This window comes from Bos javanicus, chromosome 15, assembly GCF_032452875.1.
Source record: "Bos javanicus breed banteng chromosome 15, ARS-OSU_banteng_1.0, whole genome shotgun sequence".
NCBI lineage: Eukaryota > Metazoa > Chordata > Mammalia > Artiodactyla > Bovidae > Bos > Bos javanicus.
Window position 1 is genome coordinate 45,886,967 of NC_083882.1, and position 27,797 is coordinate 45,914,763.

Genomic DNA, 27,797 nt, shown 5'->3' on the forward strand with positions numbered 1-27,797 from the left:
TTATGGTCCAACTCTCACATTCGTACATGACTACTGGAAAAAACATAGCTTTAACTATATGGATCTTTGTCGGCAAAGTGATGTCTCTGCTTTTTTTATGTGCTGTCTAGGTTTGCCATAGCTTTTCTTCCAAGGATCAAGAGTCTTTTAATTTCATGGCTTCAGTCACAATCCACAGTCCATTATTATTATTTACATTATTACGGCACATCTACTACAATTAAGAATATAAGAATGATACCTTATTATTAACTAAACTTTACACTTTGCTTGGATTTCCTTAAGTTTTGTTTTTTATCCTTATTTTCTGATCCAGGATTCTACTCAGGATACCATATTACATTAAGTTGTCATGTCTCCTTGGGCTCCTCCTGGGTGTTAGTTTCTTGGATTTGTTTTTGAGGGCCTTTAAAGTTTTGAGGAGTAAAGGTTATACATTTTACAGGAAGCCCATGTATGAGAATTTGCTAATTTTCTCCTGATGAGACTGAGGTTATGGGTTTGAAGATCTTCCGATCATAAAGTGCTTTTTCCATCACATCATCTCAAGGGAACATACTGTTAACAGGATTTAACACTATTTATGTTAACCTGATCTGATGTTAACCTTGATCACTTGGTTGAGGTTGTGTCGTCAGCAATTTCTTTTTTTCTATCAGCGGTAGAGGAAGCCGCAATAGTCCGATTTCCAGGTTCAGCGAATTGCTGCGCCAGCCTGAAGACGGTATTGACTGTGTAGACTGCGCCACCTAGTGCTGAATGGCAGTAATGTCCTCAGCTGACCAGTGCGTGCATGCGTGCGTGCAGTTATCAGTCGTGTCTGACTTTCTGTGACCCTGTGGACTGTAGCCCACCAGGCTCCTCTGTGCATGGGATTCTGACCCATTCTGTGACAAATGAATTAGACCTGTGGTTCTGGCTGAAGATAGGAATTAATATTATTCAGTAATTTTTCCTTTTAGCTTAAATCATACATAGTCAGTTTCTGTTACTTGCAACTAAAAACCCTGACTGATACATCATCTTTGTTATAATTCTTTGGAAGCCTCTTGGTCCTTTATCCCCATCTCCCTCCATAGCAGGAGAGATAGTAGTTTTCATTGGTAATGTGAAAAAGCCCCACAGACATCTATTTGAATGGGATGGAGCATGATTCTCTCGAGCTTTAGTTATCCATTGCTGCATAACAAGCCATCTCAAAACTTTGTGCCTTAAAGCAGCAGTCATTTTATTTGCTCAGGATTCTGCGGCTTCACAATTTGGAAAGTGGGGATGACAACTGTTGGCAACGACAATATTTAAGATATGACCACAGTTGAAATCATTGAAGGAATGAAGATCAAAGAATTATGAGAATGCAAAATATCTGAATATTTAATTCTCTGTGAAAAGTAAAGTAACCAAGAGCTTTTAAAAGAGCAGTGTGTTAGGGAAAGTGGCAGTGAGTAAGGGGTTAAAGTCTGAAGGAAAAGGGAAGGGGCCTAGAAATCTAAAAGAAAATAAATAAATAAAAGAAAAATAAGGAAAATTAAAAGTCCACAATCCCACTTTCACAGTCATATCTTATTTCTTCCTTCGCCTTCATGGCGAAACTTCTCCAAATTAGTGTCTGCATTTTCTGCGTACATTTTCTGTTTTTTTTTTTTTTTCTTTTTTCTCCAGTTACTGAATTAGATTTCATCTGGATCATCACAAAGCCAAGTCACAAACTTCAACTATTAATTTTTTGTCCTTTTCTATATCACCTCAATTATCAAAAGCTTGAATAGGGGTTTTCTCTGATCCTTATTCTCCAGTTAGAGTTTGTCTATTGTAGTGCAGTTCTAGTAGTTTTAAAAGGATAGTGACAAATGCAAAAAATGTGTATGGAAACATATTACATGTCAGTCATTTCTTTGGGTGTATTGCATGCACTCAGAGTTGGATAAGATAAAATGAAATAAGAGCTCAATAAATGGTTTTAAAATGATTGCATGGATACATAAATGAAAGAAATAAGAACTTTAGCTGCTAGATATCTCTTCACTGGGGAGATATTCTTCTGCAAAATCAATCTGAGGCATATTGTTCCTGACCCATGTTTATGGTAACTGTGGAATGGTTACCATGGAATCTCCTCTAAATGTGTAACTGATTAAAGTTTGGGTAAGAGAGCCAAGCAGTTGTCAGCCAGTTTATTTGGGTTAAGATTTCACGAGAACCTGAAGTGAACTCCAGAATTGACCATTCTAAAGAAGATGAGCCACGGTGAGATGTAGTTAGAGACAGCTAAGCTTATGGAGGTACCAACCTAGAGTTGGTAAACTCCAATTTCTAAAATTCTAATTCTATTTTACTTTCAGAAGAGATATTCATTGGGTAAATTGGGATCATTCAAAGGAAGATGATCCGAATGAATATAAGGTACCAAAGAATGTTAGATAAAGGAATTTTAAAAGAACAAGTGGGTGATCGGCTGTGAGAAATGAATTTGGGTAGATATAGAAATTGACTTCAGTGAGTTTTAGTATAGAAGGATAATGAAAAATTATTCTAGGAGTAAAACTAGTGAGAGTTGGTTGAAAACATAGGAAAACTGAAGGAAGACCTTTCTAATAGGAAAAAACTGTCTATATATGAAAGGGAATGATCCTAGAGCATAGGGAGCTAGCTGTATCATTCTTGTTTAGACAGATGATGGACAATTAATAGAAATATTATAGAGTAGTTTAAGCCTCAGACATATGTTTGGATTAGATGACTGAATTCCCTTTTTACTCTGATAATCTGTGCTAGATGCACTTTGGGGTAATGAAGTAAATTTTCTGGAGCTTTCAGAAAAGAACATCATGAGCTAGGAAGTAGTGTTGCCTCTGGAACGTTTTTGCAACTGGAATGCTCTGGGCCGTGAATGATCCCAGTATTAAAGACTCTTCCAAACACGTTGATTGTTTTGATCAGACTATTCGTAGGTTTGTATGACTGGGACATCCAAATTTGAAATGTCTTTGATGTTAAAATAATGTATTCAACTCATATTAGATATTATCTCAGGATAATCCAGTTTAAACCTTGTAGATTCAACAGTGACTATGCTTCGAACACATCCATGTTAACTGAATTAACCAAAAGCACCTTCAAAATAGCACTTAATCCTTTTCATAATCAAGAAGTAACCTAACTTTTCATCCTTCTATTTCTTCCCTTTGTTGATAGTCACAGTTTCTGAAATGTGTCCCTTAATTTTATCCTTCTTCCTGAAATTACCTAATTCATAACTATTGACTGTTCTTCTTTTAAGGATGTTACTATGCCTCCAAAAGTCAAACCTAAAGGTCACCGTCTCTGAGAAAAGGACTTTCTTCCAGCCAGTTTCCTGAGAGCTCCTTTGACATCCTTGTTTCTCAGGCTATAAATTATGGGATTCAACATTGGAGTCACCACTGTATAGAACACAGATATCATTTTATCCCGCTCTTTTATGGTCTTGGAATTTGGCCGCATGTAGGTGAATATTCCTGATCCATAGAAGAGGACAACAACAATGAGGTGGGAGCCACAGGTAGAAAAAGCCTTGAGCCGCCCCTCCCCAGCCTGCATCTGGATCACAGTGGAGATGATATTCCAGTAGGAGGCCAGGATCAGGGAGACAGGAGCTAGGAGGATGACCACACCCATTGCAAAGATGGCCATTTCTGTCCTGTAAGTATCTGCTGAAGCAAGCTTCAGGAGGGCAGGGGGTTCACAAAAGTAGTGATTGATAATGTTTTGTCCTTGATAAGGAAGTTGAAAAGTAAAGGTGGTATCTACCAGAGACACTACTGCACCACTGGCCCAGGACCCTGTGGCCAACTGGAGACACACTTGTTGGGTCATGATGGTGGAGTAGTGCAGGGGTTTGCAGACCGCCACATACCGGTCATAGGACATCACTGCCAGAAGTGCACATTCTGTGCACCCAACCAGGAGGAAGACAATGACCTGTGTCATACACCCCATGAAAGAAATAGTTTTATTCTTCACCAGGAGGTGTACCAACACTTGAGGGACAATGCTAGTAGAGAAACAAAGATCTGCAAAAGAGAGGTTTCTAAGAAAAAAGTACATGGGGGTGTGAAGTCGAGAATCCATGAAGATGAGAACGATGATAAGCAGGTTTCCAAGCACAGTTAACAGATAAATGATGAGAAAAAGAATAAACAGCAGGATCTGGATCTGTGAGTCCTGTGAAAGGCCAAGGAAGATAAATTCTGCCACAAAAGTGTGGTTTTCTTCTCCCATTGAAGTTTATGTTTGTTTCCCTGTTTGGCACAAACAAAAATAATAAACTTTGGGTTTATGATATTAGGCTTCCTGGGTAGCTCAGTGGTAAAGAATCTGCCTGCCATGCAGGAGACACAGTTTCAATCCCTGGGTGGGGAAGATGCCCTGGAGAAGGAAATGGTAACCCACGCCAGTATTCTTGCCTGGGAAATCCCATGGACAGAAAGAGCCTGCCAGGCTATTATCCATGAGGTTGCAAAGAGGTGGACTCACTTAAAACAACAACCTGTAGAAAAGGCTCATTTAAAGCTCAGTTTAAAGACCTAATTGGATATTTCTAGCTTTCTGCTATCCAACTTGTTCTAATTGATACTAAGCAGAATATTTTATTCTTATTAGTTGGCTATGATTTAAATTCACTTTATTTTCCCCCAAATCTCCCTTCCCAGTACCACTTATTTACAGATAAAATATGATGTTGTTAAAACCTTCTTGGGTTTTGTATGTTCTGATATGAGGATATTAAAGTTCATATGAACTTTACTAAATGGCTATACACAGATTATTAGGAAATGACTGTGTGTACTCTTAGGATTATCACTGTGTGTAACAACTGTACCCTAACTGTTCAAAACACTACGTGTTAAATTATAACATATGCTTGAAAAGCATGAAACAGTTTCAGGCATCAAATTTAATTTGACCTCTTAAAAAACAGCAAACCTTTCTTGGGTTTAAAAATAAAGCCTTAGCATGTCAGCACTAAGGACAGTTCTGTTTGGATTAAAGAATAAAATAGTAAAAGTAAACAACACAAAAAAGGAAAAATAGGTTAAAGCTGTGAAATATGATTAGGATTAGACTTGAAAATCACAAAAGCCTTCTAAGAAACCTTGAAGGAAAAGTGTAGAATTTACAACATAAATTGAAAGACTTCAGTGAGATAATAACATCATGAATAAAATTAAACTACAAACTGAGAAAAATATTTGAGGGAGATATCAGAAAAAACTTAAAATACTTTATTACATTATGATTCTATATAAAACACTATGAAAATTGTTGAGTCTAGGAAACAATGGGCCAAGGACATGAACAGACTCTTTACAAAGAAAAAAATGCGAATACTAACTACAAGAAAAAAATTCAATATTATTATGACTAAGTACAATTACAACGAGAGATACAGCTTTTACCTGGGAAATTAGCTAAGGTTTTAATAGAAAAAGTCACAACAAAAAATAATAACTAGTATTTTATTGAGCATTTAACACATATCAGGCATTCCTTTAAGGGTTTTATTTGATAAAATTGTCCTGATAGCATCTTGAAGTAGACACTGTCTTATTTTGCAGATGAGAAAACTGAGGCACAAAGAGGTTAAATCACCCAATTAATAAATGTCAGATTTAATTAGCTGTGTAACAAAAATGCAGAGAAAAAGGCATTTTTGTACAATGTAAGTAGTAAAGTTAATATTGTATTTCTGAGAAGCAATTTTGTTAAGTACATTAAATGACTCAAATACTCATATGCTTTGACCCAGTTTTCAGTAGTATGGGTAAGGAAGAAACAGTTTTTTACTAGTCCTTTCTCCCCAGGAGGAGTAAAATCTGATTTGTAACTTGAGGATGTCGATTGGTTCATGTTTACTACTAAGTAGAGTTATTGTGCTTTAAAAGGCCATGCTCATTTCTATTTTTTCTCTTCTTCCAAAGAGAGGACTGTTAAGGTCCCTTAATGGACCTTGAGCAAGGTTGTGCTTTAGAACTTTACTTGCTCTATTTGCTCGTTTTTGACTAGTTCCTTGGTGTACTCATCATCACTTTGCCAGCCAGAAAGCAATATTATGATACAATATGGATTTAAGCCATAAGGGAACTTTAAAGAACTTTAGACTAGACCATGTAGCCCAATCCATGCTCTTCAGAGCTCTGAACTTCAGTGGTATTAGGGACTAGCCTGATTAATAAAAAGTGGCATCTTAGTTTTCATTAATTCATATTTCTTTTATAGAATTCTAAGGGGAGGATTCGGAGAAGGCAATGGCACCCCACTACAGTACTCTTGCCTGGAAAATCCCATGGATGGAGGAGCCTGGAAGGCCGCAGTCCATGGGGTCGCTAAGAGTCAGACATGACTGAGCTACTTCACTTTCCCTTTTCACTTTCATGCATTGGAGAAGGAAATGGCAACCCACTCCAGTGTTGTTGCCTGGAGAATCCCAGGGACGGGGGAGCCTGGTAGGCTGCCATCCATGGGGTCACACAGAGTCGGACATGACTGAAGTGACTGAGCAGCAGCAGCAAGGGGAGGATTTATTAGGAATAGAGTAGTATTAAGGCCTCCTAAGCCTAATATCTTCTAACTCCCCCAAACATTATCCCAATTTCTAAATCCGACTCTAAGAGTCCATTCTAAATAAATACTCTAAATTTCAGAAAATATTCACAAGAAAGTACATTCTTATATCATATAGTGAAATAATGGTTAGAAACAGACATTCAGACCAATGCAATGTAATAATGAGAGCCCCAAATAAACCCCCACATATATGGTTAATAAGGTGTCAAGAATATATAATGGGGAAAGGATAGTCTCTTCAATAAATGTTGTTGGGAAAACTGGATACTTACACACCAAGGAATGAAATTGGACCTTTATATCACATCATATAAAAATTAACTCAAAATAAAGACTTAACTCCTAGAAGAAAATATGGGGGAAAACCTCTGCCAACATCCGCTGGATCATCGAAAAAACAAGAGAGTTCCAGAAAAACATCTATTTCGGCCTTATTGACTATGCCAAAGCCTTTGACTGTGGGGATCACAACAAACTGTGGAAAATTCTGAAAGAGATGGGAATACCAGGCCACCTGACCTGCCTCTTGAGAAATCTGTATGCAGGTCAGGAAGCAGCAGTTAGAACTGGACATGGAACAACAGACTGGTTCCAAATAGGAAAAGGAGTACATCAAGATTGTATATTGTCACCCTGCTTATTTAACTTATATGGAGAGTACATCATGAGAAACACTGGGCTGGAAGAAGCACAAGCTAGAATCAAGATTGCCAGGAGAAATATCAATAACCTCAGATATGCAGATGACACCACCCTTATGGCAGAAAGTGAAGAAGAACTAAAGAACCTCTTGATGAAAGTGAAAGAGGAGAGTGAAAAAGTTGCCTTAAAACTCAACATTCAGAAAACTAAGATCATGGCATCTGGTCCCATCACTTTATGGCAAATAGATGGGGAAGCAATGGAAACAATGACAGACTTTATTTTGGGGGGCTCCAAAATCACTGCAGGTGGTGACTGCAGCCATGTAATTAAAAGTTGCTTACTCCTTGGAAGGAAAGTTATGACCAACTTAGATAGCATATTCAAAAGCAGAGACATTACTTTGCCAACAAAGATCCATCTAGTCAAGGCTATGGTTTTTCCAGTAGTCATGTATGAATGTGAGAGTTGGACTATAAAGAAAGCTGAGCACCGAAGAATTGATGCTTTTGAACTGTGGTGTTGGAGAAGACTCTTGAGTGTCCCTTGGACTGCAAGGAGATACAACCAGTCCATCCTAAAGGAGATCAGTCCTGAGTGTTTATTGGAAGGACTGAGGTTGAAGCTGAAACTCCAGTACTTTGGCCACCTGATGTGAAGAGCTGACTCATTTGAAAAGACCCTGATGCTAGGAAAGATTTAAGGCAGGAGGAGAAGGGAATGACAGAGGATGAGATGGTTGGATGGCATCACCGACTCATTGGACATGAGTTTGGGTAAACTCTGGGAGTTGGTGATGGACAGGGAGGCCTGACGCGCTGTGGTCCATGGGGTTGCAAAGATTCGGATACGACTGAGCGACTGGACTGAACTGAATGATTCCTTGAATATGACAGTAAAAGCGCAAGCAACAAAAGCAAAAGTAGACAGGTGAAACTACATCTAAGAAGCCTCTACATCCAAAAGAAACAGTTAACAAAATGAAAAGGTAACCTATGGAATGGGAGAAAATATTTGCAAACCATCTATTAGAAAAAAGGTTAATGTTTAAAGTATATAAGGAAATCATACCCACAATGTCAAAAGAGCAAATAACACAATTAAAATATGGACTAAGGAACTGAATGGATGTTTTTCCGAGAAACATACAAATGGCCAACAGGTATATGAAAAAGTGCTCAACATCACTAATCAACATCGAAATGTAAATCAAAACCACAATGATTACCTCATCCTTGTTAGGATGGCTATTATAAAAAAAAAAACAAAACAGATATAGTAACTGTTGGTAAAAATGTAGAGAAAAGGGAACACTTCAACACTGTGAGAATGTAAATTGGTGCAGGCATTATAGGAAACATCATGGAAGTTTCTCAAAAAACTGAAAGTAGAACTATCCTATAATCCAGCAATTTTACTCCTGGGTATATATCCAAGGAAAATAAAAACACTAATTTGAAAAGATAAGTGCACCCTGATGTTCATAGCAGCATTACTTATCAATATAGAGAAGCAATCTCAATATCCATCAAATGAATGGATAAAGAAGATGTAGTATATACACACAAAGGAATATTACTCAGCCAGAAAAATAATGAAATTCTGCCATTTGCAGCAAGATGGATGGACCTAGAAGGTATCATGTGAACTATATCAGAGAAAGACAAATACTGTATGACTTCACTTATATGTGGAATCCAAGAAATAGAACAAATGAAGGAATATAACAAAACGGAAATAGACTCACGGATCCAGAGAACAAACTCGTGGTCGCTGAAGGGGAGAAAGACAGAGGGAGGGGCAGGACTGTTGGATATACACACAGTGGAACATTATTCACCCTTAAAAAGAAGGAAATCCTGCTATTTGTGATGACATGGATAAGCTCAGAAGACATTATGCTAAGTGAAATAAGCCAGACACAGGAGTACAAATAGGTAATATCACTTATATGAGGGATATAAAATAGTCAAATTCATAGAAGCAGAGAGTTGCCAGGGGCTGTGGGGAGGAGGAAATGGGAAAGTATTAGTCAAATGATACGAAGTTTCAGTTAGACAAGATAAGTCCTAGAGATGTACTGTATAGCATAGTTCTTGTAGTTATTCGAAGAAATATTTCCTTTTCCAGTTATTTTTGAAATTCCACAGGGAATAACTTACCTGTTCTCAGCAGCTCAGCTTCAAAGTCAAGTCTGTCATTTTCTTTTCTCCGTTCTCTCGTCTAGGTGTTATCTGAGCACCATTTCTTCTATACCCTACAAATAGTGAGTATCAATAATGATAATGAGGACAATAATCTTCCATTGGTGTGAGAGAGAAAAATAATATCTCCCAGGTGGTGCTAATGGGAAAGAATCTGCCTGTCAATGAAGGAGATGCAAGTTCGATCCCTGGGTGGGGAAGATCCCCTGGAGTAGGAAATGCAACTCACTCCAGTATTCTTGGCTGGAAAATTCCATGGGCAGAGGAGCCTGGTGTGTTACAGAACATGGGGTTGCAAAAGAGTCAGACACAACTGAGCAACTGAGCACAAACACACACACACACACACACGCACATTCAAAATGTATAGAAAATATTGAACAAAATTTTCCAAAATGTTGAGAGCAGTTTACTCCAGGTACTGGAATTGTAGGTGGCTTATTTTTCTTCTTTTCTAATACTGTAATGCTTTAAAGTTGTTCTTTAAAGGCCACATAGTTACAGTATAGGAAAAAATATGAAAATAGGAAAATCTCAGTATTTAACTGAGGATGTTTAAACTAAGGTCATTTTATTGCTTCTACTTTTAGTCTTGATAAAATAAGTGGTATAGAACTGGTCATCTTGCTGGAAGCAAATATAAAACAAAATATAGAACAATCATTTTTCAGACATTGGACAATAGCCAACTCAGAATATAATCCCGTATAAGAAGATTAGCAAAAGTGAAAATAGATTGAAGCCACCCACTGTGTATTGGAGAGTGGGGCAAACAGATTTGAAGTATGTAGCATGTACATTTACCAAAATATCCCTGGTAAGTAATCTCAAAATATCACAAAATTCTAAAATAAGCTTATCTTTTTTTCTGAACAATGCTAATTTTAGATCTTTATATTTTGGAAATCATTATAGATATTCAACATCTTTGTCTCAAATGATATTCACATATATAATTATTTCCAGAAAAAAACCACTTAAAGTCTAACAATAGGTGATATGTTAAGTAAATTCTAGATTTACTATTTAATGTAATCAATATAGCAAGAGAAACAGGTAAGAGTAAAGATGTCTGAGTCTCGCAGATGTAACGGGTCCTTTCCCCCTTATTTCTTAACTCTGTATCCCTGGACAATTTATCTCTTGCTTGCATGTGACAGTTTTCTAACATAGAATGGACATAACACAAATTCACTGTATGATTATCAAGATTAAATTAAGAACTTAATGGAAAATGGTTTGCTCATGTCTGGCAACTACATTAAAGAAATGCCTGCCTACCGTTAGGGTGATGATGATGCGATAAACCATTAAAAGGTAAGTAGATTTATATTTTCCATAGGAAGATGTGTGACACTGTTGCATCAAAAAAGTAGGTTGCAAAATAACATGTGTGTGTGTGTGTGTATGTGTGTATCTCAATGAATCCTTTAAATAACACCCTTATCACATTGATAAACTTAACACACAACAAAACTAGGAATTCAGGTAGAAACTGTACTGTATATATGAAGAATGGTTATCTCTCTATCTAAGCTAGGATTTGTACATTTAACATACGTGTATATATGTGGGTTGGGGAAGAATTTGGTTTAATCTCCAAGCAGAAAGAGAGAGTAATAAATGAGTGAAAAAAAGAGCCAAATAAGATGAAATGTAGTACCTTTATATCCCAAGGAAGGTCAGGGAAAATTATTCCTTTACTCTCTAAATTTTCATATAACTTTGTCAACTTGACTAAATAATTCTCTTAAATACAGATAGAAAATGAGGAAGCAAAAATGGATGGGAAAAATATTAATGGGAATTTAAGTTAGAAGAAAGTAGGGAGGGGAGGCTGAACATAGAGGACAGGAAGCCAGAGATGTGGAGAAAAGCAAAGGGAGGACATCTGTAAGTCTGGCTGTTTTCCCAAACAAAAAAGACAGGCAGTGAATCTTTTATATCTCTGAGGCCCTAATAACATCATAACCAGTATGGTCTTTCCAGATATCTTCTCTTAGTGATTTAATCTTATGTACACACAACTGCAAACTTGGGAATGACTCCTTGTCATACACAGATAGTGATGCTATGCATACCTACTCAGTCAATTTCACACAAACACACAGACAGCTACACATCACAGATAGACTCACATGAGTATTTTGCATAAAGAATATTTTGCATATACTTACTCTCATAGCCCCCAAATCTTTACCATAACAAAAGGAGTTGCAGAGTAAGTACTGGGCCAACTGGATACTGACCAAGGCTGGGTCATATGGGAAGTCACTGTGCCTGACCGTATGAGAAGAATATTGGAATATGTGGTATACGTGTGATGGCCCAGCAGTGGGGGCTAGTGTCCTCCTCCAGCCTGGAAGGACAGTGCTGACTGTAGCTTTCCTCCATCTGCTCCGACTCATCAAGGGGATTGGAGGCGGCAGTGCTAGCATTCCTAGAACAGTGTATTCCTAGTCCAGGTTCCTTCACGTCTCCTACACCCAGAGCATGTTCACAGACAAGAAACTCTTGAAGGAATTCCTCAAAGCAAGATTCCCAGTATCCTTCCAGCTCCCTGCCTATTCAAGAGGAGACGGTGGGGGAACAGTGAAGACCAAAGGGCTGACAGCAGAGGGCAGGGGAGAATCAAACAGAGTTGTTTGTCAACAGCAAAAGGGAAGTCAAGTGACATCTTTGGAAACAACCTCATCCCAGAAGGAGAAATTCTGGAAGAGGATTTGGGACTGGGATTCTGGAGGAGAAGACTGGAAATAGAATTGTCTCTGGGAGTCTAGCAAGGAAAAAATTAATGGGTAAGAGAAGTGACAAAGCTCATCTTTGCCAACACCATGCCCACAACCCAGTCCCCAACCTGTATCGCAGAACTGTAGACTGAGGTCCATCAGAGACTTTCCTACTCTTACCTGAGAGCAGAGAGAAAATAGAAAAAGGCTGAGGAGTCATTGGTAAAGGAAATGAGGATCAAGAGCCAGAAGGAGCGATTCCTGTAGCCTGCAAAGCCCTTCTTGAAGAACTGTAGGTAGGCTTTTAAGCAGTGCCTCTCGAGGTCCGTACTGGAGTCATCCTGTGAGTGTCACTCCAACCCAAGCTTCTCTGCCTCACTTAATTCAAGGTATGAATTCCCATTCTCTATGTCCCAGTTCCAAACAGATGATTTTCCTTCCAGGGAATATTTAAAGGTGAGGTCCTGAAAGTGATGTAAACAGGGCAGTCCCTGGAGTCCAAGAACCCTCAGCCTTTTTACCTTATTATCTTAATACTTTCCATCCTTTGAGGCACCCTAGTGCATTTCATGTTATATTTGAAATCACAGACTAAAGCCTTCAAATCATAATCATCTCTCTTTTAAACCTTATAATATTATTCAAATAATGTCAGCACACATAATCTTAGAGGTTCATAAGTCATCAAAAATTATGTCTTCGTTCATATGATAATTAAATAGAAATGAAAATGAGTAGATACTGGACTATGCAGATGCTAGCTTTCTAATTGAGTTATGCAACTTGGGTGAAGGGCTTGTATTTTCATTTCAATTTATGGTTGTTTAGGTGCTGTGTGATCTTAAGTGGTAGAGTTTAATTTGGTTAGAGCTGTCTGATATCACATGAGAACAGGGTGTGCTGTTGTATTAAAATTGTATACTTTTACTGAACACAAAGTCAAAGCTTTTCTTTTGTGAAGAAAATTTACAATCAAAAGACAGTTTTGTAGAATGAAACTTTAGCTTTGTTTCTTAAACTATTAAGACTGCTTTGACTATGTGAAAATGGAACTACTGCTACAGTTCTCTCAAGCTAAAGAAAAAAAAAGTAAATGTATCTAAATGAAGCATACATATTATCTAAAGGCCAAGCAATGCAAGATAAAAATGATGGAAGAAGCGAGTTATCAAAGGATAGTGTAGGCATATAAGATTCTAGAAAATGTCCTGAAGCTGTTAGTTCTCCAATCATAGTTCAAGTGGCAATTTAGTTTCAGCAAGACATCATCTGTCACATTAAGGAAATGCTATTAATTTGAATTCTATAGTTTTACTGGCTTTGTGGTTTGGCTTAGGCATTATTGGTAGTTTAGTTGAGGTTTCACAGAACATATAAATGTAACTCATTAAAAATAAATGGATTTTGTTTTGTGGAATAAATATGCTGTGATCTATTTAACTATATTCACGTTAATGGACTTCTGGGTTATTTCCAATCTTTAGATATCAACACAGTGCTATGATGAATACTTTTGAATACACATCTTTGTGCCCTTTTCAAATATATTTGATGAGTAAGTTTCCTGAGGGTCTAAAAGTATATTTCTTTAAAATATTAACAAATATTGTCAGTTTCATTAATTTATACTTCCATCCTAATTGCATTCAAGTTCCTATTTAATTACATCTTTCCTTACAGTTGGTATGTCATGCTCTTCAATTTTGCTAATCCATTAGGGAAAAAACCCTCACTGTTATTTTATTATATAATCTTCAATTATATATGAGGATGAGCATAATTTTATATGTTTATTCATCCTTTTCATTTCCTTTTCTGTAAAGGGACTATTTACTCATTTTCTCTTATTAGGTTGTTCAATTTTCTTTCTGTTGTCAAGTCAGTAAGTACTGTCCGACTCTTTTGCAACCCCAGGGACTGTAGCCTGCCAGGCTCCTCTGTCCATGGGGTTTCTCAGGCAAGAATACTGGAGAGGATTGCCATTTCCGTCTCCAGGGGATCTTCCTGACGCAGGGATCAAAACTGCATCTCCTGCATAGGCAGGAGGATTCTTTACTGCTAAGCCACCAGGGAAACCCCAACTTTCTTTAACTGCTTTGTAAGACCCTTGAATATTTTGAAAAATTGACTCTTCGATTTTCCCTCAGAAATAAGTATTTTTCCATTTTGTTGGTTGACCTACTTTATGGATTTTTATATCACACGTGTTTTTATAATTTAACCAAATCAGTCTTTAATATTTAAAAGGTCTCTATTGATATTTAAAATCATTATGCTTTTTAAAAATATTAATTTCTTTCTTCTAAGATTTTCATATTTTTGCTTGCATTTATATCTTGCTCCATCCAGAATGTATTTGGATGTAAGGATGGGATAGGGGCTTCTTAGTTCTTTCCCTCAAATGAATTTGTCACAGAATGGGAAAGAATATTTGCAAACCATAGGCTGATAAAGGTATTGAGAGCCTTGTACATGTTTTCAGAGTCCTTCCATATTGTCGCAAATATCAGTACTTAATTCCCTTCTATGGGTATAACACATTTTGCTTCTTCAGTCTTCAGTTGGTGGACATTTGGGTTGTCTCTAACTTCAGGGTATTTTGACCAGTGCTGCTATGAATATTTATGCACAAGTATTTGTTTGAGTTCTTGTTTTCAGTTCTCTTCGGTGTTTACCAAGGAGTGGAATTGCCGAGATGTGTGGTAGTTCTATACTTAACTTATTGAAGACCTGCCAAACTTTTTCACAACAGCTGCACAAATTTGCATTCCCAACAGCAATGCATGAGGGTTCCAATTTTTCCACATCTTCACCAATCCTGGTTCTTGTCTTCCTTCCTTCGTGTCTTTATTATTATTATAGTTATCTTAGTGGGTGTCAAGTGATATCTCATTGTGGTTTTAAATTCCATTTCCCAAATGCCTACTGGTGTTGAGCATTTTTCATATTCTGCTTAGCCATTTTCTTTGGAGACATGCCTTTTAAGTGCTTTGTGCATTTTTACTTTATTGATTTAGTCCACTTTAAAATTAGGTTGGTTGTTTTTGTCTTAAGTTGACTGGGTTCTTTATACATTCTGGATACTAAACCGTCATCAGCTATATGGTTTGCAAATATTTTCTCCTATTCTATAGGTTGTCCTTTTCAGTTTCTTGGTTAAAACAGCACAAAGCTCTCCTAATTGGATTCCAGTTGTCTTTTTCCTGATTAAACGTGCAACTGTTTATTGTAAGCTTCTGGTGTTTTCTAGAGTCCAGATAAAGATTTTTTTTCTGACAGTATTTGTCATTTTTTCTTTTATATTTCTTTGGCGGGATGGCCCTTTGGGATCCTCTATTTACTGTTTCACTCTTAAAAATAATTTTGGACAGAACTTTGACTATCTTAGTAATCTTTACAGAGAACCAGTTTGGTATTTTGATAATCTTATCATGTTTATATTTTGTTGTCTATTTAATTGATCTCCTCTTTTGAATTTGAATTTGCTCTGCCACTTCACACTTCTGCCCCCAGCGGCTTCAATTAAATGCATCGTTTTATTTTTTCTCTCCTCTCTGTCTCCTCTCTCTCTCTCACCTCTCTTTCTTTTAATGAGGTGTTACTTACACACAGTAATGTGAACCAATCTTAAGTATAGCTCAAGAAGTTTTTACATATATGTATACCTACATAACCATTATGTAGGTCAGAACGTAGAAGATTCACAGCATATCAAAATGCACCTAGTCAACACTCCTTCAACAGTAACCATTATTTGGAATTCTAAGAATGAAACTAGAACACTTTCTATCACCATACACAAAAATAAACTCAAAATGGATTAAAGATCTAAACGTAAGACCAGAAACTATAAAACTCCTAGAGGAGAACATAGGCAAAACACTCTCTGACATACATCACAGCAGGATCCTCTATGACCCACCTCCCAGAATATTGGAAATAAAAGCAAAAATAAACAAATGGGACCTAATTAAACTTAAAAGCTTCTGCACAACAAAGGAAACTTTATAAACAAGGTGAAAAGACAGCCTTCAGAATGGGAGAAAATAATAGCAAATGAAGCAACGGACAAACAACTAATCTCAAAAATATACAAGCAACTCCTACAGGTCAATTCCAGAAAAATAAATGACCCAATCAAAAAATGGGCCAAGGAACTAAATAGACATTTCTCCAAAGAAGACATACAGATGGCTAACAAACACATGAAAAGATGCTCAACATCACTCATTATCAGAGAAATGCAAATCAAAACCACAGTGAGGTACCATTTCACGCCAGTCAGAATGGCTGCGATCCAAAAGTCTACAAGCAATAAATGCTGGAGAGGGTGTGGAGAAAAGGGAATCCTCTTACACTGTTGGTGGGAATGCAAACTAGTACAGCCACTATGGAGAACAGTGTGGAGATTCCTTAAAAAAACTGGAAATAGAACTGCCTTATGACCCAGCAGTCCCACTGCTGGGCATACACACCGAGGAAACCAGAATTGAAAGAGACACATGTACCCCAATGTTCATCGCAGCACTGTTTATAATAGCCAGGACATGGAAGCAACCTAGATGTCCCTCAGCAGACAAATGGATAAGAAAGCAGTGGTACATATACACAATGGAGTATTACTCAGCCATTAAAAAGAATACATTTGAATCAGTTCTAATGAGGTGGATGAAACTGGAGCCTATTATACAGAGTGAAGTAAGCCAGAAAGAAAAACACCAATACAGTATACTAACGCATATATATGGAATTTAGAAAGATGGTAACAATAACCCTGTATACGAGACAGCAAAAGAGACACTGATGTATAGAACAGTCTTTTGGACTCTGTGGGAGAGGGTGGGATGATTTGGGAGAATGGCATTGAAACATGTATAATATCATGTATGAAACGAGTCACCAGTCCAGGTTCGATGCACGATACTGGATGCTTGGGGCTGGTGCACTGGGATGACCCAGAGGGATGGTACGGGGAGGGAGGAGGGAGGAGGGTTCAGGATGGGGAACATGTGTATACCTGTGGCAGATTCATGTTGATATATGGCAAAACCAATACAATATTGTAAAGTTAAAAAAAATAAAAAAATAAAAGCAAAGATTAGGTTTTTCTGTTCTTGTGCTTCAAATAAATGGAACCATGCAGTACATACTTCTTTGTATGTCTGGTTTCTTTTACAGAACATCATGCTGTGAGTTTCATCTGTGTGATTGTATATAGCAGTAGTTCTTCCTTTTAAAATTATTTAATAGTATCGCAGTGCTTGATTGTACCACAGTGTATCTTTTCTGTTGTCTATGGAAATTTATATTGTTTCCACCTGTAGCTATTATGAATAGAGTTATGACATCCTTGTACATATCTTGCAATAAATATAAACATGCATCTCTATATGGTATATATCCAGGAAAAAATTTACTAGCTTGTTGGAGCGAAGACATATGCTTAGGTTAGTTTTCAAAGATACTTCCAAATGGACTTTTAAAATTCATTGTACCAATTTATGCTCCAGTCAGCAATAAAAATTTTTCCACATCCTCAGTCATTTTATGGACTTTTATTAGGGGTTAGTGGGATTTCACTATGGTTTAAATTTATACACTCTGGTGTCTAATTATGCTGTTCATGTGCTTATGAACAATTTTCTATATTGCAAGCACATATTCAGGTCTTTTACCCATTTTAAAAACTGGAATTGTCTGACTTTTCTAATCAATCTGTAGACGTTCTTTATATATTCTGGGCATCATGTCTATAGCTTACTATTAAATTATTAAAATACTGTATGTGAAAATAAAGTGTTATTAAATGTTATTAATTAGAGGATCTAATTATTTTCTGAGACATACTACATTTGCATTCCGTAAATTATCAGATCAGATCAGATCAGTCGCTCAGTCGTGTCCGACTCTTTGCGACCCCATGAATCGCAGCACGCCAGGCCTCCCTGTCCATCACCAACTCCCGGAGTTCACTCAGACTCACGTCCATCGAGTCAGTGATGCCATCCAGCCATCTCATCCTCTGTCGTCCCCTTCTCCTCTTGCCCCCAATCCCTCCCAGCATCAGAGTCTTTTCCAATGAGTCAACTCTTCGCATGAGGTGGCCAAAGTACTGGAGTTTCAGCTTTAGCATCATTCCTTCCAAAGAAATCCCAGGGCTGATCTCCTTCAGAATGGACTGGTTGGGTGTCCTTGCAGTCCAAGGGACTCTCAAGAGTCTTCTCCAACATCACAGTTCAAAAGCGTCAATTCTTCGGCACTCAGCCTTCTTCACAGTCCAACTCTCACATCCATACATGACCACAGGAAAAACCATAGCCTTGACTAGATGAACCTTTGTTGGCAAAGTAATGTCTCTGCTTTTGAATATGCTATCTAGGTTGGTCATAACTTTCCTTCCAAGGAGTAAATTATAAAATTCCTCAAAATCATACACAGACTATGTGATAGACCTGGGGTTGCAACCTGATAATTTTTCCTCCAGAAAACAGTGAGTGAGTGAGTGAAGTTGCTCAGTCATGTCCAACTCGTTGCAACCCCATGGACTGTAGCCCACCAGGCTCCTCCATCCATGGAATTTTCTAGGCAAGAGTACTGGAGTGGGTTGCCATTTCCTTCTCCAGGGGATCTTCCTGACTCAGGGATTGAACCCCGGTCTCCCGAATTGCAGGCAGATGCTTTACCATCTGAGCCACCAGGGAATCCCCAGAAAATAATACTTAATAATACTTAATTACAAAATACAACACTTCTCCAAAGAAGTGGTTAGAAGAACTGGTAATGTGGCTTGTAAATGGAGATGTGGGTACTTACTACTAAATGTTATTTTCTGTTCTCCTTATAACCATTTGGGAACCTTCTGAGAGGAATGCAGCTCAGGATCCACCCTAATGGTTCAAATTCTCCTGAGCACTTCAGCTGCTCCAGAGGCTGCTCCTGGTATCCTGGTGTTTAGCTCATTTAAAAGGAACTATTGTTGCCAATATGCCCCCAGATCAATAAGAGCTTTGGATAGAGCAGGAGGACACAGGAGATGTGGGGATTCCCTTTCCTGCTTTGTCCTTGATCTTGACTTCAGAGATTTTACTGAGCAATTTAACTTGATAACACAATACCCCAGTCTCCACTCTTCTAATTCTGCAACCAATACACCTGCAGCAATTTCCCCCTCAACAGTGAGATGTTTTTACTGGCTTTAACATGCTAACGTGATTTTTTTTTTTTCTCCACTGGATGAGAAAATGCTGATATGATTGTTAGAGGAAGGAAAAGAGAAGGTATGAGTTGAACAAAGGGGATAACTTGCCATATATTGGGAGTGTACTGGTTTAAATCTCTTCATAGATTCGATTTTTAAAATTCAACTATTAATAATTTTGTCCCAACAGTCTGATTCTTACTGCTAAATCTTCTGGCATAGATCTAGGCAAGGTTTTTTCCACAGTGAATTTACCTTATCAAACCACAATTACAATGTCAAATTCTTTGTGACGAGGAGTTGTGGTTCTTACCTGACGGAAACATAAGCAGGACTTCCATGGGGATTGTTACACTTCTCATGCTTCTCTTGAGCTGGGCATGGAAGACGGTAAATAGCTATGGGAAACAGGGACTAGGTGATTTTGAGCCCAGAAGATCTTGGCCTCAGAAAATAAATTTAGTATATTCTTTTGTTGGTTCCTATGGATTTCCTCAGTATCCTCTTCCTAAAAGAAATGTCAGATTAGACAATGGCTGGCTCTGTGACCCTATTATCCTGTTCCATATCCAGTAACACATGTCATTTTTAGAGAAATGAACTTACAATCTTATGTTGAATCTGAGGAAAAGGCACAATAACACAAGAGAAAGATTGACAATAAACATCATTTTCTTACAAAGGCTTCCTGACCCTAGGGGCACATTTGCAGTCACCTGGGGGAACATTTTCTTCTCCATGCTTGCATGGGAGAATAATACGCTTTTAAAAATAAATCAAGCAAGGTCAGAGTGTAGCCCTCTAATGCTGCCTCCCAGGGTCCATGGGAGCTGCTGCCCACTGACAGTTCACACTCAGCTCTGACTCACATTGCCCTCTCTGTCTCCTGCTACTCTGGCTCAGGTCAAATCAATTTGAAAAAGCTGAGTTAATTATTTCTGTACCAGGATTTATCTTATTTACTCTAAATAAGGATGATTTAGTTGAGGTCCCTGCCCCCAAACATCTTACAGTCTCAGAGAAAGAAAATAATTTCAATATAATTCATTAAGAGTTATGATGCTATAGGTACACTTATGTATCTAGGATAGACTAGATGTTTGAGAATGTGTGTATTTGTGTGTGTGTCTATGTCTGTTTTGTTGGGAGTGGCTGGGAGTGGGGATTGGGGAAAATGTGTGGGTCAGAAAAGAAAATGTTCCAAAATAATATTTTTTCCCAAACGGGATCTTGAAAAATCTATAGCAGATGAAGAAGGCATAGAAATTACCAATATCCTGTAACTGCCCATTCAATAAGTTAACCACTGATTGTAGGCATCACTTTGAACTTTGCAACAAGTGTTTAGTTCTATGCTCTCTACTTCTTTGCATCAAAACACAAAGATATTTGCTTACCATTTAATTTTCCCTGAGATCTAGTCACATGATTGATACAGTTGCACTAATTTCTATTCTGGGAAGGATGTGTGGCAGAGAAATAAGTTAAGTCTAAAGGACCCAAACTGAACTATATCCTGGAGACTAAGAACCTATGAAGTAATAACTTCCACTAAATGGGTAACAATTCCAAAAGTATCTATCTTAACATAGCTTGTGTTCTCAAATCTTGTTTTTATATCAGCTGTTTTGACAACAGACTATATTTCCCTTTAGAAGCAAGTCTATATCAGTTTGATGTAAGGAATTGTTAGGTGATACAGACTAACTTGGCCCAGTGCATTCATTCATTAAACCACGATATGCTGTGAATCTATGTTCTAGGGACGACTATGGCACTAGAGATGAAACACGGCTATAGTTTGGTCCCTCCTATCTGAGGGCCTCTGCTTTGGGTCTTCTATCTGTATCCCCTTTACTAAGCATGCGCTTGGCCAATAATGCTCAGAAATCAGGTAATTGAATATTGCAAGAGTGTTGAATGCTCAAGGAAAACAATGTTATCTCTGTGTAGCAAGCCGGCTTGCCTGTTAATAGAGAGACTACACTGAGCAAAATCCAATGAGGTTTAAAAATGCAGTGTGTCCTGGGTATGTGGCAGGAAAAATAGCTAGAAAAGTGACTTGGGGTCGGATAAGGAAGCCATAAATCAAGCAGAGATGAGATTGTTCTTATTAATGTTTTATTTGTTCATTTATTATTTCAATGTTGAATTGAAATCTTTCATCATATTGACCCATCTAGAACCATCCAGAAAACTAAGACTCCATTATCTGATAACACAGAATGTAATTATGACTTTTTGAGAAAACTCCTGGGAATTCCTTTAGCCCACAACTTCCTAAGTTGAAATTCAATTCCATGAGGGTTCTTCAATTTAGATATAAATGCTACTTCTTTGTTTTCACTTTAACTGAAATTTCTTTCTTGTTTGGATATAGCAGTATCCATGACTTTATCACCAACAGAAATTAGAAGTATTTTAAAATAATATTTCAGTTGTTGAAGTTACCTCAAAATCTTATTTAAGCTCATCATTTTGAAACTAAGGTGATTATTAGATCTGCCTAAGTTTTAATGTGTTAAAGAGCCACAAGTATTATTATATCACATAGTTTTTTTTTCCCCAAAACTATTTTGGTAACTGTTTCCTTGGTAATCTTATGCATTCTATTTGATGCATGTATTTTTAAATTTATTTTTAATGTGATATATTTTTAAAAATACTTTGAATCACCTTTACCAAACACATAAAGGACTGGTAGACCGAAACTTGCATAGGCTTCTAAAGTTTAGTCTTCAGTAAATTTCTTTCCTTTCTTTTTTGCAACAGCTCCACAAAAAATTTTATTATTGTTCCCACATTATTGTAAGTCTCTCTAGGCTTTCTAAACAACTCGACTAAAAACTATGCGGTCAAATTATTTTTATTTACTTCATGAAACATAATTTATTGAATACAGTCCTATGCTATGTCTTTTAAAGAACACAAAAATGAAAAAACATAGACACAGTTATCAAAGGAGTTTTTAGTCTCTGAGAAGAGTAGACAGATAATACAAGACAGACGATAATGCAATAATAAGCGAGAGATGATGGGCTGGAAGTGGTAGATTAGTGCTGCTTAGTCTGAACAAAACCAGACAGGGTGCTGGCTTAAAATGGAAATTATGTTATAATCGTGTTTTGAAAGTTCACTGATGGCTAAGATTTATATTCAGGAGCTCCAGTTGAAGTGGGGGACAGGACTGTCAGAAAGATTATAGCACACCGTGCAGAGTTATCCCTTGGTTTCCTAGCTCTTTCAAAATAGGCTATTTTGTCCAAGAAAAAAAAAAATCAATTCTACAAGGTACTTTGGTTCTTTTACTTACACCTTGGTGGGTGACTGTTTTGTTTTGTTTTGTTTTGTTTTTCAGGGAAGAAACAATAGGAAGATTTGAGTGTTTGAAAAACTAAAAAAAATATCTACACCATCATGAGATGGGGGAGGTGTCACAAGAGCAAAATAAGACTCACATATTTTTGCTGATAATAAAGAGAGATTAAATTTCACGACTTTACAGGTGAATTCAACCTATTGTTTTTATCATTACAAGTATGATGTTCAGATAGAGAAGATGATTCTTTTGATCTATCATATGCTTGTCAGATGACACTAGAAATGAATGTACCTTCTTATGAAGTATTAAATTTTGCAACATTGAAAACATTCCAAAAAAGCAGTATAGTCATCTTCTAACAGCCTAATAAAGGGAATTCTTAAAATAGTTGGTATAACTTGGGGCAATTTCTAAGCCTTCCAGTTCTGAATTGTATAATCGTATAGGCTATACCCACCTATATATACTGTATAGTGACTTCACGCTGATAAAACCATGAGACAGACCAATCAAACGCAGGTGACAGAATTCCTCCTTCTGGGACTCTCTGATGACCAACACACCCAGAAACTGCTTTTCACCTTATTCCTAGGTGTCTACCTGGTCACTGTGCTTGGAAATCTGCTTCTCATGTTCCTTATTCAGGTTGACTCTCAGCTTCACACACCCATGTATTTTTTTCTTTGCAATTTATCTCTGGCTGACCTCTGTTTCTCTACCAACATTGTTCCTCAAGCCCTAGTCCACCTGCTATCCAGAAAGAAAGTGATTTCATTCACACGTTGTGCAGCTCAGCTTCTACTCTTCCTCATTTTTGGGTGTACCCAGTGTGCCCTTTTGGCTGTGATGTCCTGTGATCGATATGTGGCTATCTGCAACCCTCTGCATTACCCTAGCACCATGACTTGGAGGCTGTGCATCCAGCTGGTTGTAGGATCATGGACCAGTGGCATTCTGGTGTCTGCGGTGGACACCACCTTCACACTAAGGCTGCCCTACCAAGGCAGCAATAATGTTGCTCATTTCTTTTGTGAGGCCCCTTCAATATTGATCCTGGCATCCACAGACACCCACACTTCAGAGATGGCCATTTTCCTCATGGGGGTTGTGATTCTCCTCATACCGGTTTCTCTAATCCTGGTGTCTTATGGCCATATCATAGTGACTGTGGTCAGGATGAGGTCAGCTGAGGGCAAGCTCAAGGCATTCTCAACCTGTGGCTCCCATCTCGTGGTGGTCATCCTTTTTTATGGGTCAGGAATTATCACCTACATGACACCAAAGTCTTACAAAGAACAGAAAAAGCTGGTATCTGTGTTCTATGCAATGGTGACCCCCATGCTTAATCCCCTCATCTACAGCCTGAGGAACAAGGATGTGAAGGGAGCTCTGAGGAAAGTAGTCATAAGGAATTTCCCATGCAGGTTTGGAGTTTTCCACTGACACCGAGAACCTCCTGGTTGTTTACTTCTAAGACTGGCTGAGTAGGTGCCTCTGCAAGACTGGAATATGGTAACTTTCATCCTTGGTACTTGTCTGTGGACCCACGCTCCATCCTTTATCCAGCACTCCCTTTGTAGAGGAAGAAAGACAATAATTCATGGAGTATCAGGAAGGATGCTCTGCTTCCTTCTGGTCAGTCTTTTAAAAAAATCACCTGAGAAACATTCCCATTTTATATCAATAAATATATCAATGAATTATCAATAAATTCTTATGAATACTTTACACAAAGCTACCGTGCCCATGTCCCAAGTCTGCTCTTTGCCAAGAGTCTAGAAGTGAACTATGTTCACTGACAAAGTCATAAAGGGGCAGCAAAATTTGCTGAGGGATATGCAAGCTTAAGAAGGACAGTTGATTCCATCCAATCATAATGACATTACCCTCCAAAAATCTAGAAACAAAAAATCTTTCGGTTATCCACAGTAGTTTCCCATAATCTGTCCATATCTAGTTAACTTGGGATTCTTTTACACCCTTTCTGTCAAGCAACTCCCATATCCAAGGTGGATAGTTTGAGATTAAGGCAGTTTTCCATGTAGTGAATTAGTTTTCCCCATATGAGGCACAGACCAATTATGGTAGCAGAGGAAGTCCTGAAATCATACCCTTCTAAACATGGGTACTTTACAAGCAAATGGAGGATTTAAAGTATCATTTTATTTTCTCTCGTTCTCACTAGAATATAAATTCCATGAGGGAAGAAATTTGTTTTATTCACCCATGTGTCTTCAGGGTCTAAATAAGGTCTGACATATGCTGAATAAAAATCTGTTGACATTTTGAGTTCTTAAATTTTTGAAAGTTTGATTTTAAACCCAAAGATTTTGAAAAAAAAAGTGAAAGAATGAAGCAAACTCTACTGTTTATTATCACAATTATCATTAATTTATCCCCTAAACAGAAAGATCTTTGAAAGTTACTGGTGGAATTCTTGGATGTACAAAAGAAAATATAGCAGAAAATTATAAAATGACATGAAGAAGTTCAAGAAAAGTTAAAGCAAATAAGAAATGACAAAAAGTAATGAAGTTGTCAACCACCAGACTGCTAATCTGTGTAAACCGATATAGCACCCTCAGAGACATCGGTACCCTAGTCCCAGAGAATACTGGGCCTACGGAAGTCTTTATTGCATCACGCATGTTCTTTCATTCATTAATGGATCCCAATGGAAAAGTCCAAAGTCCCAGTGTGTATACCGTGGCTCTTGGAAAGAATAGAGACCAAAGGCATATTTGGGGACCTTGCTTTTCTTTCCTTTGTCTATGTGTTCTAACCCCTCAGTTTCCATCTAAGTCATAGTTTCCGAAAGCCCAAGGTCCTGCGGATGGCCCGCCTTAGTGCAGCCTTTACTTCACTATTCCTCAAGCTGTAGATGATGGGGTTCAACATGGGAGTCACCACCGTGTAGGAGAGCGACAACAGCTTCTTGCTCTCAGGAGAGTTGCTGGACCGGGGTCGGAAGTATGTGAGGATGGCAGTGCTGTAGAAGAGGGAGACAACCAGAAGGTGGGAGGAGCAGGTGGAGAAGGCCTTGCGCTTCCCCTCGGCTGAGGGCATCTCGAAGATAGTGGAGAGGATGCGGACATAGGATCCCAGGATCAACAAGAAAGGGAAGAGGATGAATAGGACAGTAGCTGTTAGAGCTTCCAGTTCAAACAGAGAGGTATCAGCACAGACCAGTGCGATGACAGGGGGGCTGTCACAGAAGAAGTGGTTCACCCTGTTGGGGCCACAAAAAGGGAAGCTGAAAATCCATGTGGTTTGCACAGTAGCCACTGGGAATCCTGAGAACCAGGAGGCAGCTGCCAGCTGGCCACAGGCCCTGCGACCCATGATGATTGGGTAGCGCAAAGGGTCACAGATGGCCACGTAGCGGTCATATGCCATGGTGGCCAGAAGGCAGCACTCAGCAGCTCCGAAGAAGAAGAAGAAGTACATCTGGGTAGCACAGCCAAGGAAGGAGATGGTTGTGTCCTGGATGATCAGGGTCCCCAGCATCTTGGGCACAATAACCAAGTTGAAACCTATCTCCAGGAAAGACAAGTTCCTGAGGAAGAAGTACATAGGACTTTGGAGGGCAGAGTCAGCTGTAGTAACCAGGATTATGAGGACATTTCCCATCAGGGTAACAAGGTAAATGGTCAAAAAAAGGAGAAACAACAGAGCTTGTAGCTGAGAGGACAGGGATGAGAAGCTCACAAGAACAAACTCATTGACAACTGTCCAGTTTCCCTGCATCATTCCTCTGCTCAGGATTTCACTGGAGATTCACACCCCAGGAAGGTGGCAGTCTCCATATGTTATTTAGACTTTATTACACCCTTAGAAAGGGAAATTCCCATGGCCTCATTCTTCATCCTCTTGTTATTATTGTTGAAGCTCAAACAGCTATACTTTCCAATGGTAAAAACAAGTCTGATTATGGGAGTCACTTGTTTTTTTGAAGAATGCCAACTTTTTTTTCAGACTGAACTGAGGCATACCATATATATCTATACATGTCCTAATTTTTCTTTACTCAATAGAGGATGGTCAAAGACACAGCTTCATTTTTGTGCTTCTATCCTATCTGTCTTCAACAGTCAGTAGTGCTAAAAAAGAAGCCAGGCCAACCATTTCTGAAGAGAAGGGTCTTAATGAACAGAAAGATGGTGAGGGTGTATTTTCTGCAAAATGAAAGAGGGAAGGAGAAAGTCAAGGAAAGTGAGTCAACCATTACCAATGATCCCTGAGGAGGAAACCTGAATGTGTCCCAGTTTGGAGCAGCTCATACATGGGAAGAGTTCAGTATACTGAAAGAATCATTTCTAAACTCAATCAATTCTAAACTTAGACATTTCTAAACTCAGACAATTGTAGTTTAAACAATAATATGAATAATATAGGAACTGTGGTTTCTCTTGATCACAGGACTAAATACCCTGCATGTGGCTATATGTGATCAGACAAAGAGAACATAGACTCAAAATACTGTCAGACCATAGAGAGCAGCCAGGTATGTTATGAATGAACCCTTTCATCAGCTTCTACTGGTTATCTTGGGTCTTGACTCTCAGGAGTCAACAAACAAATTTTACACATTAATAAAGACCAAATCAAATATGCAAGTGTGACTAATAATGTTAAATCCTGTGAAAAAGAATCAGAAGGTTTCACCATTGTGTCAATAACTAAGCTTCAAAATTGGAACCCTGAAAGTTTTTTTGATGACTATAAACTTAAATGAAGGAATAAATCTAAAGCACGTAGCATGGTGACTGGCCTATAATACACACTCAGTGAATGCTAATCATTACAATTATGATGATTTAAAGCTAGATCTACCTTCTAAAACCTACTTCTTATATAATCTATTGCCCCAAATCACTATAGCCTTTTATTTTCAATCCCTATGAGAAAAAAATAATTTATTCAATAAATATTATCTTTAGTGTGCCAGACACTGATCTAGATATTGAAGATAATATACTAGTAAATAAAGCAAACAAAAATCTCCACCCTCATATAACTCACTTTTTAACAGGAAATGTGGGTTAGATTAAGTTATATGAATAGAATGTTTATTATGTTAGATGATGAGAAGAATA

General features: G+C 38.0%; 4 protein-coding genes across 4 annotated transcripts in view; 1 reads left to right on the forward strand and 3 right to left on the reverse strand.

Annotated features, from left to right (window-relative positions):
• Window positions 1–9,494, reverse strand: part of ZNF215 (zinc finger protein 215) — a 40,067-nt gene extending 30,573 nt beyond the window's left edge. The window contains exon 1 of the mRNA XM_061380547.1: window positions 9,411–9,494. The gene's annotated coding sequence lies outside the window, so the exon portion shown is untranslated. The remainder of the gene's footprint in view (window positions 1–9,410) is intronic.
• Window positions 2,918–4,275, reverse strand: LOC133226696 (olfactory receptor 2D3). The gene has a single exon (XM_061380548.1). It carries the CDS (start codon window positions 4,258–4,260, stop codon window positions 3,316–3,318), a length of 945 nt encoding a protein of 314 aa, XP_061236532.1. The 5' UTR covers window positions 4,261–4,275; the 3' UTR covers window positions 2,918–3,315.
• Window positions 9,175–24,144, forward strand: LOC133260948 (olfactory receptor 2D2). Its single transcript, XM_061439575.1, has 2 exons — window positions 9,175–9,514; window positions 22,738–24,144. Exon 2 carries the CDS (start codon window positions 23,197–23,199, stop codon window positions 24,142–24,144), a length of 948 nt encoding a protein of 315 aa, XP_061295559.1. The 5' UTR covers window positions 9,175–9,514; window positions 22,738–23,196.
• Window positions 24,145–25,287: 1,143 nt separating this feature from the next.
• Window positions 25,288–26,451, reverse strand: LOC133261210 (olfactory receptor 10A4). The gene has a single exon (XM_061439725.1). It carries the CDS (start codon window positions 26,449–26,451, stop codon window positions 25,504–25,506), a length of 948 nt encoding a protein of 315 aa, XP_061295709.1. The 3' UTR covers window positions 25,288–25,503.
• Window positions 26,452–27,797: the final 1,346 nt, after the last annotated feature.